General features: G+C 48.6%; 1 protein-coding gene across 1 annotated transcript in view; it reads right to left on the reverse strand.

Annotated features, from left to right (window-relative positions):
- The window catches only part of AGBL4 (AGBL carboxypeptidase 4), a 1,003,652-nt gene that overhangs the window by 85,104 nt on the left and 902,600 nt on the right, over window positions 1–15,948 (reverse strand). Inside the window, exon 9 of the mRNA XM_054571930.1 lies at window positions 6,046–6,157. Within this exon, the coding sequence (XP_054427905.1) occupies window positions 6,046–6,157 (112 nt within the window). The remainder of the gene's footprint in view (window positions 1–6,045; window positions 6,158–15,948) is intronic.

Below are 15,948 nucleotides of genomic sequence, written 5' to 3' on the forward strand. Positions count from 1 at the left end.
CCTAAAGAGTCTCTCTTCTCCTACTCATCTCAGCCTCTTTGATCACTGTCCACACGGCAGCCTTAGTGATTTTCTAAAGCACATATTCTTTATTCATCTCTTCATTCATCATTCAGCCTAACATTCTCTGTGGTACCACATCCCGTGCTAGGTTCTGGATGTGAATAGGGCATGTCCTTGAATGGCGTGTCAGGAACATTGGCCTTTATCCCACAAGAAATGGGGAGACATTGAAAGGTTTTAAGCGTGGGAGACAGGCTCAGTTGGATTTAAATTTTAGAATGACACTAAAGTGTCTCGTTTGGGGGGAATGAATGGAAATACTATTCATTGATCTCTTCCTTCCTCAATGTTTTTGATGGTTCTCCACTGACTGTACTCATTCCAAGATTGACAGAGGTTGTGTGCCAAAATATTCCTGACAAGCAGCATTTTGTTCCATTGCCTTGATTTATTTTTATAGTCATGATATTTAATTCAATTCAAACTCAACATAAAAGAAGGCCTAGCACTTTGATTTTAACAAGAAGGGAGCACCGGGCCATAGAGGCCGAATTCCTTGGCTAGTGTTCAAAGTTGTCCATGAGCTTCTTCACATTGGCCCCTCATCCTGCCCTCTTGAGGCTCCCTGTCTTAGAGCCTGCACACCAGCCTCAGCAGCTGTGGTCTCCCACCTCCACTCCACTGTTCAGCTTTCCCTGGAGTACCCTCTCCCCTTCCCCTGCAACCGCCCTCATCCCCAAACCATGGCTATCTGATGGAGTATTACCCATTTGTAAAGGCCCTGTGTGAATTCCTTGCAAAAACTTCCTTCAATGCCCCCAGACAAACACACACACACACTCTCTCTCTCTCTCTCTCTCTCTCTCTCTCTCTGAGTTAATCTCCTCACCCACCCCTTGCTCTATGTTTCCAAAGCACTGCCTCCAACTACCTTGGATTAAAATTGTTTATAAGGGTCTGGCCTTTCCATCAGATTGTGAGCTCTCCCTGGGGTGGGACCTTGCCCCATTACTCTCTCTAACCACAGAGGTTACCCAAGAGTCTTGCACACGGTAACATTGAGAAATGTGTGTTTCATTCCATTAACAGAGCCTTTTAAAGCAGTACCTGCTTTTTTATTTATCTCCACCAAACACTTCAGTGAGTGTGCCTCCCAGGTAACTAGTCAGATGCTAGTAGTTTGGCAGAGTAACGGTCCTAGGAAGCCCACCCATAAAGGGGCTTAGCTCTTTAAGATCATAACTGGACATGGGTATGCGAGGAGGGCCCTGTGTGTGCTCTTCAGTGAGTGACTCTTGTTGTGTGGCTGATGGTGTGATGCGAGATCACTTTCCTACTCTATGGTGTATGTGCCAGGATAAAGCCAAACCTCCATAGGTAGGGAGTGAGCTCTCACCGGAAAAGTGATGTCATTGCTGGTGCTAATTACCTGGGGAAGAGGTAGAGCTCAGACCTAACCTCAGAATGGGACCTGGGTGTTGAACAGAGTTGTGACTTCTCTCCTGGCCCCCTTTGCTACTGAAGGCACTGAAATGTCTAGAAGCAGCTCCCAACCAAGAATTGGGAGGATGGTGGAACAACAGGGACCTGGGGAGCCCTTGGCAGCCACAGAGAGCTAATGCCCATGGTGGGTGGAACTGAGGGCGGGGGGCCTGAGGCCGGCGGTGGCGCACGTGTTAGTGAGGGTGATCAGAAACCTGTGTCTTGAGAACGAGAGTGGGTGATGCCATCTCAGCTTCTGTCCTGGGGGTTTGGGACAATCTCAGCAGGGTGCAGAGGAACCCCGGGAGAGGGTCTGTGTGCACAGACAGACCAGAGCCTTCAGTTAAAAAGGGCACAGTGATAGTGGCCGCAGAATTCAGGACACTCTGCGGAGAGGGGAGGTGGGGGAGGGGCCTGTAGTTCAGTTGCTCCTTTTTGTCAGGAGAATCATAAAAACCACATCTAGAGGTTTTGGTTGGTTTCACCATTTGCTCAGCTGAGTACCTGCTCAGAGCCAGGTCCCTGCTGGGCACTGGGACTCCAAGATAAATCAGCCAGACCCTGCCCTGAGGGACCATAGATCACAGCTGATAAGCAAGGGCCATACAGTCCATAGGGAACTGTCCTGGTTTGGGACATAAAGCACTTCCTGAGATCCAGTGCAGTCCCTGGGGATAAACAAGATGGTCATTTATCAAGACCATCGTTTAACATCCAAGCCCCTGAGGGGCATGGCGGGTACAGTGAGCACAGGGCTAGGAAAGCAGCCTTTGAAGCAGGGCCTTCACTAACACTGGCCATCAAGTCTTTACTTGCAGACACAGAGGGCTCATTCTAGGAGACTCACAGTGCAGGCCACACCAGTCACAGCTGCTCAGCTCTAGACTCCCTGTGTCGAAAGCTTGTCTCCACGTTTACTGGTCCTCCCAGGTTCCTGTCTCAGGAAGGGCACCAGGTCCACCCTACTGTCTGAGCCAAACCATGGGCATCATGCAAGACCCCTTGCTCTCCCATCAGGCATCACTAAGTTGCTCATCTCTCCCTCCGTGATAGCTCCAGACTCCTCCCTACAACACCAGGATCTAGTGGTCTCCAGCCTCTACCAGCACCCTCCAAATCCATCTTCTTACAACTTCCCTGCTTAAATCCTCCAGTGGCCCCCCATTCCCATGAAAGTAAAGTCCAAATTGCTCCCTATATCATAACCTCCCTCTGCTGTTCCATCTGCCCCAGTATCAGCACCTTTGAACAGATTGCAATCTTGTGCGGTGTCTCCCTCATGAGGTAGACACACAGGTGTCTCTGCTGCCCAGAAAGCCCTTCCCCACTGGGGCATCCTTCACGTGTCTGCTCAGGGGTGGCCTCCTGGATGGGGCTCTTTCTATGGGTTCCCATAACCCCTGTGCCTCCCTCCACAAATGCACCCCGAGTAACTGTAAATTCCTTTCTCCATCAGGCTGGAGCTCCTTAGGGACAGACTGATTATTCCCAGCATCTAGCACAAAGACTGAAGGAGGATAGTGAAGAGGACAACATAGCCCCAGCCTGTCAGTGAAAGTCTTGCTGATTCTCTGCGTGTTGATTCTGTGCGCGGAGGGCCACCAGGATGGAAGAAGGGAGGCTGTGAGCATTTAGAAACAAGGCCAGAAGCTGTCCTGGCAGTTCAGCTAACCGCAGCTACAGCGATGATGATGACCATGTGACAGTCAAGGTCGGGAAGAGAAATGCACTTAAAGCTATTAGAGCAGACACCTCAGGGCTCTGAAGTGTTTGCCACTGGACACAATGACTCTTAAGTCAAATGTGAATTTGAATTGGATCTAAATAATGTTTGTTGAGGATCTGCTATGCATCCTGCTACGCAACAGTTTGTTGAGGCACTGTACTAGGCGTTTTCACATAGCTTTCAAGTAGAGAGACCATAATGTGTCACCCAAATTGGGACACTTTTAAGAGGAAAGGGGGTAGTATTAACAAGTACTCTGGGACAACAGGCATAAGCCCGGACTGCCCCCAGGCAGGCTGAAGAGTACGACCATCCTACTTAAAGGTCATATTTGGTGGTTTGTTTGGTTTGTTTTTTTTTTTTTGTAATTTCAGACACAATTTGTAAATCTATACTTGTCATTATTTACTTGTTTAATATCTATTCCCCCAGTAGGTTGCAAGGGTTAGGGCTTTGTTCACTATTAGAACCACAATGGTTGGTATATAGAAACTACTTGATAAATATTTGTGGGAAGAAGGAAGGAAGAATGGGGTAAACGACTGGACAAGGGGCAGGGGAGAGAGGAAGAGACCGAGGGAGGTGGGGTGCTGTTGCAGGTCAGCTTGACTCCTGTGTTAGTGTTCCATGCCCTTGCTGGGGTCGCAAAGGAGGGGACTTTCAGGAAGAGTACAGCTTACACGACTGGCTCAGCACCCAAGTGTGCTTACAAAGACCAACCAGCTGACAACCAACCTGTTCATGGCACAAAGAGTGTCTTACCATCTCCATAACTCAATCTCGTCTCATCCGTGTTCTGTAACATGGGCGCGTGCCTGGCTTTTGTGAAAAGATCAGTAAGTGCTGATTCATGATGGCGATGACAGGCTGCAGCCTCTTCTCTTAAGCAAACCTAACCCCCTTCCTTTAGTTCTTCCCCCAACCCCTCACTCTCTGGTTCTCTCCTCAGCGATTGTCCTAACACACCATTTGGTTCAGTGGCTCCCACTCTTGTCACTTCTGCCCACGTCTTTTCTTTCATCATGCCTCTTTGTCCTTCCTGTAGCTGTTACGTATCTATAAACCATAATGCATTTGGCATAACAGGATTTGCCATGTTCAATCCAATTTAACTCAACAGATAGTTATTGAATATCTATTATCAGCCAGATCACACACACAGAAAAAGTGTAGGAGCTGTTTTCTTTCAGAAGAGGTGGAAGACAAAGAAATATTGTGATTCTCTCAGGGAAACTGCAGTTAACACAGAGGTCAGGCTGTGTTGGGGGGTGAGGGCAGAGGGAGGCCAGGCAGAACCCAGTGGACAATAGACACTTCTGAGAAATTCAGAAGCAGCTTGCCTTTGCCAGGAAGGCTGAATCAGGATGGCATCAAGGGTTCAGGGTAATAAAAGGGCTTGGTGAGCACAGTTAACACCTTCTTTTGTAGACAAGGAGGGATGAGCTGGCGAAGGAAGCACATATCCTAAAGCTAGCTATACAAGCTCTGACACAGCAGGTGGGCTGAAAAAGACTCAGGAAAGCCAAGTTCACAGGAGGATCAAGAAAACAGTTACCTATATTGTTCCTAAAGATTCACTTTTTCGTTAACCCTTGCTCTAACATGTGCATTTGTTTTTAAGTACACATTTTTGTCTCCTTCATCCCCTGAGACCTCCACAGCTGAGCCCAGTATTTCTGAGGGGTGGCCAATGTAATGTTGCTCTTTAATTTAGGAAATTGTTCATTTGCACCTTCAACAAGTTGTACTGATGCACCTCTGAAATCTCTCAGCTCTTGTACCTTTGCTGTCTTAGGCTTCACTACCCGTCCCCTGGTGGCAGTCAGGGGGTCCTAAAATCACAGTCATCAAATTTGGGAGAGACTCAGACGTAATCTCATTACAATGTCTTGCAAACAATTGAGACTCCTCTATGTACCAGTGTCGTTGAGCTTCCAGGTGAACACTCGCTGTCAGCTGGAGTTCGCAGCTCACACACCCACTTGATCCCCAGGGAGCTCTTACTGTTAAAAAGTTCTATTGTCCTACAAGTCTTACTTCTGCCTTTGGCCTCTATCTGAAAGGAGTCTGTCCTGTCCTCTCCAGTAGCCCTTCAGAGAGAGAATGATCATGGTCTGTCTCCTTTCTCTAAGTTATGAAACCCCAAGTCTTTTATTTCTTACAAAATCTTGCCCCTCTGAGCAAACTCAGCATGGACACCAAGTGTCCCCCTTCCCTCTGGGATAGCAGGCCCACTTCCCTGAGAATGGTTTCGCCACTGCCACCATGTCCCTACGTCCAACCACATGCTTCTGGTGAGGCTGTCTTGTTCTTCCATACCCTTGCCTCTTGGGCCAGGGTTGACTTGCCCAGAGGTGGACATGTCCACCAAGCCAGGCCAATCATATTCTTTTTGGAGCTGGAGCTAAAAAATGAGAGTGACTCAGTCTCTAGTGGTAGGAGCCACTGGAGGTGACCTTTGGCACACGGTCCTCACAGGTGAAGGAAGCCAGTCTACAGTCTTCAATTATATGAGATACACTGGAACTCTTCTAATAACGAGTTTAAATTCTATTTCTTTTGCTTGTAACCAAAGGGCCCTGGCAAATGTGGATCTGCTCCAGGATAGTTCTTTCATCCAGTGAGACCTCCACAACTGAGCTCAGTGTTTGTAAGCAGTGGGGAAGACACTTGGGTCTGTCCAATTCAGAGAAGAGATGAGCAGACCTAGCCCCTCCCTGGTTTTGACCTTGTGTTCTTAAATTACAGCTCCTAGTGAACTTCCCCAGGATAACACTGCTCTTTCCCAGATCAAGCCATAAGACCAGCAGCTGCTGAGGGGTTCGGTTACTCACGGGGTCGTTGTACATCTGGATGATGAGCTGTTTTATCCCATGCAGGGTAGGGTGGGCCCATGGAGAGGGATCCAGCCAGTGACGGTTCAGGTCGAACCCCATCAGAGAGCACCTAGGCAGCACCCAATGCCAGAGTCAGTATAAACAGAACAGGTCAAGCTTCTCATCAAAATACAGTTAGGTATAGGAATAGTCATTATGTCACTCACGGAGCATATGTTTTTTGCTGGAGACATTTTTAAGCATTTCACATGTATTATTTCATCCAGTGCTTTCTATGACCCTATGGAGTCATTACAATGACAATTTACCACTTTACATAAGAAGAAACTGTCACAGAGAGGTTCACCAATACTTCTGTGGTGGTCTTACTTTCAGTGTCCACACTCTATGGCCACAGATACATGCACATCTAGACAGGACAGTAGAAAGAAATGCTCAGGCCAAAGCCAGTGGTGCCCCTTATTCCTCTCTCGTATCCAGCTAGCCTACTGACTACTTTCAAAATACAGGGCCTGGCACAAATAATGCCCCTTTTTTATTACAAAATCATAAGCATGCAATTCTGTAACATAACAATATCACTCTCAAGCACACCATATGTCATATTAGGTGAAGTGTTCAAATTAAAACTCTAAGTTATTGCACCCTTGTTATTACCCTACCAACCACACTCAAGCAGGTATTACTTCCGCTGGACTCTGTATATTCAGAACCTTTTTTCCCCCCACCTCCATTGATAACACTTTGAGTTTGGAGCAAGGTCCCGACTATTGTAATATAATCTCTTAGTTGGTCTCCTTGTTTCCACACCTGCATCCTCCCACTTCACCTTTAACCCTATCACCCACCCACCCACCCATTTTCCACACAATGCCCAACGTGATCCTCTTAAAACATAAATTACATTATATCTCTCCTCTGCTCAAATGGTTCCCTGTTACATGCAGAACAAAAGTCAAAGTCCTTACAACAGACTACAAACCCCAAATGGTCCATCGCTGCTAACCTCTCTGACCTCAGCTCCTACCACAGCCCCACTTGCTGCCCCTGTGCCAGATACTGCCTCCTCCCTGTTCCTCCAACACGCCAGGCTCATTCTGCTCAGGGCTTTTGTACAGGCTGTCCTTCTGCCTGCGATTCTCTTCCTCCAGATAGCTGAGTGACTCATCCTCGCTTATTTCAAATCTCTGAATGTCACCTGCTCAGCGAAGGCTCCCCTGCCCACCTTCTCCATACCCTCCCTTGGGCACATGAAAGACCTTCACTAGGGCAAGAGCAATTGTGACTTCTGGTTCTCCTTCTCTCCCTTTTCCTCCTTTTTTCCAGATCTGCTCAGAGCCCTGCTGGTACTTGGGAGAGGTACCTTCTCAAGGCCTCTGTCCCAGTGCCTCCCATCTGCTGGGCCTGTACGTATCATTGACACTCTCTGGGCCAGCACAGGCTGAGGTACAACCTCCAGAAACCCTGTGCTTGCTCCCCATTCCAAGTACCAGCCTCCTTCTCTCCAACCCACCCTCTCCTATCCCCAGAATGTCTCCCACGCTGATCCATCTTGCTTTCCGGATCAAGACCCATCTATGGTTCTTCATCACCTATGGGATAAAATTCTGCTCTTTGCAGATTTTTAACCACATTCAAAACAGATAATGGCCATTATCTCTTTCTCTGTCTAAACTGTCCTCCTTTGTCTTCTCTATCCCTCTGTTCTACTATTTTATCCCCCTCCCATCTTATCTTCCAAGCTCCTCTAGTTCCCTAAGCAATATAATTGTATCCCTTTTCAGCTTATTAAATGTGCATCCTCACCTATCACCCTACTCAGAAAAATAAAGGACTCTACTGGGGACCCACCTCTCCTTTGAGACGGCTGGGGTGGGGATGGTGGGGGTATGGTGGGTAAATAATAATAATTTCCTCCTATTATTTAAAATAAGCACGGTGGGGATCTTGTGGAGAATAACTAGTGTTTTGGGGGAAGGCTTGGGGAAAGGCTGCATTGAGGAGAAGCCATCTGAGTTGGGCCTTGCTGAATGCACAGAATTTTTCCAGGTATTGGGGGCAGAAGAAACAGTGTAAGCAAAGAAAGGAACTGGGAAACTACCTAGGATGTTGGGAGAAATGTGGGCAATTTGTTGTGACTGAATCAGGGAGCATGTAGTGGGTGGGCGGTGACGGTGAAGGGCGGGGGGCGGGGGGGGGGGCGCGGTGCGGGCCTGGAATGCCTGGCAAGGAGTCCTATTATTTTGTCTTCGCAGTGCTGTACTTAGATCAACCCAGTGTTGGTGTTGGCTTCTCATGGACTGCGGTGAGAACAGGGGCAGCTCCGCACGCAGGTTACAACAATGTCACCATCACTGTCGAGGGAACTCGATCAGGCATTTACTGACATGACTTTGCCCCAGGAGTTAAGTACTTTACTAAGTGCAAAATACTTCATCTCAGTTGACCTTATGAGGCAGGCTCTGTTATCATTCCATTTTGCAGATGTGGAAACTGAAGCACAGAAAGGTTTGAACAACTTGCCTGAGAAAAGAGGTGCCATTGGGATTGACGCCGAAGGACGCCCCCTCCCCCCCACCCTCGTCCCGTCCCGCCCCCCCTCCCCGCAGAACACACAGTCCCACAGGAGACAGAAGATGTGCTCACAGGCTTTTATGTCCATTTGTAATTCAGGACAATGCTGTGAGGATTAAATGACAACACGTAACCAACTAAATTTAGCACAGGTTCTGGCACATAATAGCAGCGATGTTACACTGCTGTTTTGTTGCTCCCTATTATTGTTTTATGCTACGCCCTATGGGAGGGACTTGGACTAATCAGCTGGCAGTTCACAGGAGGCCGGAGTGAACAGCACACAGCCATGGTCAGGGAGGACACCCTGTCTTTTCCTCCAGTCTGGGAGCTGAGTTTGTATCCATGCTCTGTTCCCCCAATGCAGCAGGCATTTGTCCATTTTCTTTGGGGAATGCCCAGCATCTAACCCTGTGATTAGATGGAGTAGGGGGCATGGGGAGGGACAGTTTGTCCCTCCATCGTTCCAAGATGATAAGTCTTCTCCCACCACGGAAGACACGGGGGTCAGGTGCTCCCTCTCTGGGGCCCGGGAGCCAGGGCAGCAGCCGGGAACCAAGCCTCAGGCAACCGCTCAGGACTTCAACGTGGACTAGGTGCTGCGAGGCTGGGAGCTGGGCCGTGCAGCAGAGCTACTGTGGAGCAGAGGGGGATTATGCCCGCCAGCAGCTGCTTTTCTGCCCTCCAGGGCTACCCTGTTAATTGTTTGTTTTCTAAGCCTGGCTCTCCAGCTTCGGCTTTGTTCTGTAAGCCCCTTTCTATTAATTCCCTTTTTGCTTCAGTGGCTGGGGTCAGTTCTCGCTTTTTTAACTGAAAGCATCCCTGACTGTATGGCTCTGCAGGCCAATTTATCAACAACTCCATCAGGCCCCTATATCATCCTCTTCCCGCTGGCTTGTCACCAAGCAGATGGAACCTTTGGTCTGGGTGCTGGGTCCGCGGAGCTTTTCCAGCCCCTACAGAGCATCTAAAAATTTGGAAAGGAACGTCGTCATTGATAACAGGACTTGATCCTTAGCAACTGTACCCTTAAAGATGGTCAGCTTACCTACCTCTCTTTGGCCTCCCAGTAGGAATGCCCTCAGCAATGTCTTGGCAAAGTCACCAGCCTGTTCCATGACACTTCTGTGACCACCTCCCTACAGGAATAAGCTAATCTCATTCCTGGACAGCTCTACTAGGAAAGTCTTCCTTCTCGTTGGCTGACATTTTTCTTGCAGTTACTTCATCGGTCTCAGCCTTGGGTCAGTGGAGTCACACAGAACAACGAGGCTATGATGTGAAGACCAGGGGCTCGGGGGTCACAGTTAGGTTTAAATTTGGGCCGCACTCTTTACCAGCTGTGTGACCTTTTGAAAGTTTCTTTTTAAAAAACTTCTCTGGGCCTCTGCTTTATCGTATGTGTAATGAGGATAACAACCTTGACCTTCTGGGTTGCGTACATGAGCTAATGTCTGTAAATGGCCTGGAAGAATCCTCAGAAGAGTGAACATTGAATAAATGGTAGCCAGGGATGACAGTGGCCATGGTGGGAATGGACAAGGTGACCTCCAGATGCCAGTTTCTCATGAGTGTGAAATCCCGGGTCTCTGCTCAGGGTCTCTGTCTCCTTACTGCTCTTCCTGTCTGTTATTTATTTTTAAAGATTAAATATCTGCATGAGCTCAAAATCAGGACCCATGTTCTGACTTAAGTGGAGCTATTTATGGCATCAATGAGTCAGAGTATTTGACATTAGGACCACTTTAGAAAATCCAAATTTATGAAAGTCAAATTTATATATGACTGAATAATATGATTTCTTTCTCTTGAGTCAGAGACACTCTTGAGCATCTTTTCTTTCTCCTCCCACCCCGTGGGCCCAGTGAGGGCAAGCACTGCGTCTGAGTCATCTGCCATCTTGCCCTCCTCCGCTCCGACTTATCTGCCATACACCCAGGCGCAGAGGACGTTAAGCACATCTATTGAATGAATGAGTGAATGAATAGATGCACAAATACATAAATAAATGTCCTGAAGGTCTGCAAACAAGGTTTAGCTAATCGCTTGAAGACATAGTTTGAAAAATATTTAAGTACCTGTTACATGCTAGACACTTTTGCTATAACCAGGTGAGGTAGGTATTATTTATCCCATTTTCTAAAAGAGCGAATAAAATGCAGGGGAGATTTGACCTTGACAAGGTCACTTGATAACTTCTAGGATATAGAGCTGAGATTTGAATCCAGGTCATGTTGATGCCAGCATGGTCTACAGTGACCTTTTGAAGTACCCCCCTCTGCCCCCCAACTGCCCCCACCTAACGGAGAGGCTGTGTCATCTATGAAAGAGATGCTATGCTACTCTATTGCTCTTCTGTACTCTACTGGCCTCTTCTCTGCCCAGGGGCAGAGATACAATGGGTCCAGAGAACATTATTCAAATGGCAAATAAATAGCCCCATCCAGTGAAGGGCATCGTGCCTCATCCCTGTTGCAATATAATGGCAGCTAGAATGAGAGCAATGATTTTAATTCCCCTCTTTATGATTTCCTTTTCATCTCCTGTAACGGATGGAGGAAAAGGCAGCTTGGTGGCTCCGGATCAATCTTGTTCTGAGCACCGGGGGGCTGCCTGCGCCTGGGAGGACGGCATCGACAAGCGGAGATGTATGGGCTCGCGTGCAGCGGTCCCTCAAACGCAGCCGTTTTTCAGCATTACCAATGAGCTGGATTGGATTAAGTATATTTGCACCAAAAGCAAAATAAATATTGCTTTATTTAATACCACTAAAAGGTTGGGATTCAATTGCCCTTGGCCCGAGGCACCTTCCAGCTGTATTGATTGGCCAGTGTCAGAACGCCAGACAATCTGTCATCAGCAGCTCCTGCAAAATGCCTAGCAGTTGGGGGAAGGGTGGTGGCTCTGCTGTGGTGGAGATGGAGGACAACAAGCAGTGTCCTTTGTCCCAAACACAAGGGATAATTATAACACATCCACTCCTCATCACCATCACCAGGATATTTAAAGCATTTCCCTCACGTCCCTTCTTAGATTATCAGAACAAGGAGATAAATAAAGGCTCAGAAAGGTTAAGCAGTTTGTCCGCAGCCAGCAAGGACAAGTGGCAGAGGCAGGACTTGAACTCTGTTTGCTGGGCTCTAAAGCCAGTGTTCTTAGCCATCGCTCTATTCTTGCTCAGCAGCCAGGGAGTCAGGCCAGTGCCTGATAGAGGGGTTCATGGGAGGTGAGGGGTGAATGCAACAGCCTTATTTTTTAAATGAGGAAACTACGTCTCAAACGGGGGACTAGCATGAAGGAAACTTTTATGCGCATTAACAAAAAGGGCCCCCCTCCAGACTGGCAACTTTTAAACAGGTGGCTCCTTCTGGGGAGGTGAACTACGAAAGAATGCCACGTGCTCTGGCCAGACTTGGGGGCGGGAGCAGAGTTGCAGGCCCCTTTGCCCCCCTTGGCTGGGAGCCTTCATGCAGTGTACAAACTGCATGTCCTTGTGAGTGGCCTTGGACGTGCCCTAGGTTCATAGTGGCGCTAGGCTCAGGGCTCAGGCTTCCTACCTCCAAGGGCCAGCCAGTTCTTTCCCCTGTCATGGGGGAAGGGCTGCTCGTACCACACCTGGAACAGGGGTCACCTTCAAACCTGAACTACCTAGGGCCCTTTCTCCCTGAACTTATTCCTAGGGGAAAAGGAGCAGTTCTGTTGGGGTACCTTCTCCCTTCTTGTGGGAAGCGTGGGCTCTGGGGAGTCATCCCACCTCCGTCCCGTCTCCAGCTTGATGGCAGCACACTCCAGGCTTGGGGGATTTCCACCATGATCACTGCTGTATAATTGTGATGGCCAGACACCGACTGGAAGGCAGCCAAGATTTCATAAAACCCCATTCCCATATTTCATAGATGGGGAAACTGAGGCCAAGGACACGCTGCCATGTAAGAGTAGAGTTGGAAGTCCATTCCAGAACCAATGGCTTATTTTTCTCTCTGTAAGAACACTGACAAAGAATAAAAAGAACCACTTTGACAAGCCTGAGGGGACACATTTTCTAAAGGAGTGCACTGGCCCTTGGGACTAGGAATTGGCTATTTCAGTCTCTTAAGTGGAGAAGGGCAGAGGAAACACGAATAAGGAAGAAAACAGGGTCTTCCCAGGAACTGGGAGCTGGCAAGACCACTGCTCACCTGGTCTGAGGCTGAGAAGTGGCTGAGATTGCACTTGGGAACTCAGGAGCCGCTCTGCCTGGACAAGACTCTGGCATGGCCACATGTTAGCTGTGCGGCTTAACCTCTCTGTGCCTCTCCACTGATCTGCAAAATGCAGATTTTGCCTACCTCCGATGGTTGATTTGAGGATTAAATGAGATCAGCCTTGTAAAATGCTGTGAACACTGCTGAGTTTGAGGTAAGTGCTGCACATATGTTAGCTGGCCTTATGGTTTGATCTTGGTATGAGCCTCGAGGTCCTCCGCAATCTGGTCCCCATTTATTCCTCTAGCTTCTTGCACCATGCTTCCAGTCTGTACACCATGCAAGTCTCATATTAAGTCCTATGAGCTAAGTGGAAAAAGGCTTCCCTTTCTGCAGGCTGATACAGTTCCTCCCAGTCTCAAGGCTTGTCAGGCCTGGGCTGCAAGGCGGCCTCTACCTGTCCTATTGTAGCTGGTGCTCTGTGCCGTGCATGATCCTACAGTGTGGACTGCAGCCCTGACCACATGCACCAGCCACGTCCAGACCACTTGACACTCCCCAAGGCTCCCTGCTCACTCGGGGCGCAGGCAGAAAGGCTCAGAGGCTGAACATTGGGCTCTGAGTTAGCTCTCTGGTTTTGATGCTTGGATCTCCTGCTGATCATGAGACCTCAGCCAATTGATTTAATCTCTCTTTGTGCTTCAATTTCCTTGTCTGTAATATGCAGAGAGAATGGCTCTTTGCCTCCTTCTGCTTGGTTACTCTTCCCAAGGAAGGGGATGGAACTGCTCTGATTAGTCAGCAGGAGACGAGAGGCAGAGCCTGAAGGCCTAGCCCCTCCTGGCAGGATTGTTTAGATCAGTAGGGAGGGTGCATCCTGGCCTCCTTTCTGCCACGTGGTGGGCCCCTGGGAGGCAGCCCACTTCCTGCTCTGCTTGTGGCTGGCGGGGGAGTCAAATTTTGGGGTGAGGTGAAAAGAGGCGAATTATAGCCACAGATACAAGCCATGCCTTCCAAATCCCACTTTTTACAAATAGTTAAGCTAATACTTTGGCCTCTATCTTTCTGATTCCTGTATCTCCTTTGAAATTGGCAGAAGTAGTCTATGGCCATACCACCCTAAGAACGCCCAATCTCATCTGAAATTAGCAGAAGTAGGGTAGGAGGAGGAGCATGATGAGTTATGGCCCCTACATTTCCAGTGGAAATCATACATATAACACTTAGAGCAGGGTCTGGGAGCTGGTATGAGTTCAATGAATGTTTGTGTTACTAGCATCCCATTGTTATTTAACATTATGATTCCTTGGGTTTAGAACATTTTGCCATTCTTTTCCCCCTGCTAACTCCCACTCATCCCTCAAGACTCCTACCACACAGCACCTCCTCCATGGGGGCAAAGCCCCCCTCAGGTCCCCAGGGCATGGCACAAAGTATGTGCCGGGTGAATGTTTGAGGGAAGGAAAGAATGGAGGGAGAGAATAGAAGAAGAAGGGAAGAAATGGCTTGGCTAAAAGTCTTCATAGGCAGGGGCAGAGTGTCAGCCAAAGCCCAGGTGTGAGCTGGAGCAGCCACTTCAGGGCCCTCAAAAGGGCCCAGGAAGGCAAGGGGATCGAGGGAGGGTGGTGGCGCTGGACGGGGCCTGGTGGACAGTGGGGGATGGACCTGAAGGGAACTTCCAGGTCACAGCACACGCCTTCACACCAAGCTACCAAGTTTAGGATTCTTCTGATGGTCGATAGGAGCCACGGGAAGACTTACATAGAGAGCTGACTCTATTCAAGCAGTGGTTTAGGCACTAAGACCAGAAATGATGAAGTTCTTGATTCTATCACTATGTTCTGCCCCTCCAGACTCCCCGGCCACTAATTCCAGGTTACTGTCTCCTCAGAGGCTTGACTTCACCTTAGAGTCAATTATTAAAATCAACTTGCTATCAACTCTAACTTTGAAATGCTATTCAGCTGCTTGCAGGGACAGAGATGGGGAGCTGCCATCACAGACATCTAGCCATCTGGCCACTTCTGTGGAACCTGGCTGGGAAGCTCATTTGAATAATTGGTTTTGGCGGTGTGCACTTGTGGGTTAGACACCTGATTACACTGCCAGCCCCAATGTCCTTTCAGCCTCCATAGAAATATCACTCAGGTTACATAAAGCAAGAGAGAGTCTCTAGGAGGTAAGGCTCTTTCTGGCCCCTGCTGTCACTCACGCTGCATCTGGATATGGGGCTCACTCACTGTGTGACCTTGAGCAAGCTACTTAGCCTCTCTGGGACTTGGTTTCTTCTTTCCTCAGAGAGGGGGAGTGATTCCTGCCCTGATATGCTGCAGGCTTCTTGTAAGGCTCTCAGAGGAAATGGGGGACGTGTGATGTAGCAGAAATGCAAGTGGAAAGATTTAGGTTGAAAAGCACTCAGGGTCAGAGAGCAGTGTGTACGTGGTCCTCAGAATTAGGCTTGTGATGGTCTCTCCCTACTTCTATTCCACTGGCTAGTTCTACAATTTGAGGGTGTTACCTTACTTACCTATGCCTCCATTTTCTCATCTGCAACATGTGAATAATAATGGAGTTGTTCTAAGAATTAAGGGAATACATGCAAAATACCTACAATAGTGCCAGGCCCAGAAAGCTCCTTAGATCTGAGCTGCTACTCATCATTACCATCAACACTGCCGTCATCATCATCACTGTTCAGTCCTGGACACCATGCCTCAAAGACAGACAATGACCAACATCTGGAGCACGTTCAGAGGAGAGGGGGAAGGACAAGGAGAGGCATGGATTTCAGATTCCATATGGAAAGTCTGAAGGCTTTAGGGATCGTCATCCTGCAGAACAGGAGTGGGCAGTGTCAACAGGGAGTAGGGAGGAGCGGGGTACATAGTCTTCACAGCTAAAGAGCTACCGTGTAAATGATGGACTAAACCTGAACAACTTTTCAGGGGGAAGACACAGAAGTGATGGGCTGACAGGTTTAGCCTGAATATAAACACTCTCTAAAATGCTAGCATCAGTGCGACCTGATGCTTTGGGAGGGAGACAACCACCCAGACATGGCTGGAGGTGGACAAGGAGAGGGGCACGGCTGTCACCCAGGAGTACTTTGGAGGGGCCCCCTGTCCTGGGCAGGGCACTGGAC

This window comes from Pteronotus mesoamericanus, unplaced genomic scaffold (assembly GCF_021234165.1).
Source record: "Pteronotus mesoamericanus isolate MK-2021 breed Mesoamerican mustached bat unplaced genomic scaffold, CSHL_Meso_final contig_105, whole genome shotgun sequence".
NCBI classification, from domain to species: Eukaryota; Metazoa; Chordata; class Mammalia; order Chiroptera; family Mormoopidae; genus Pteronotus; species Pteronotus mesoamericanus.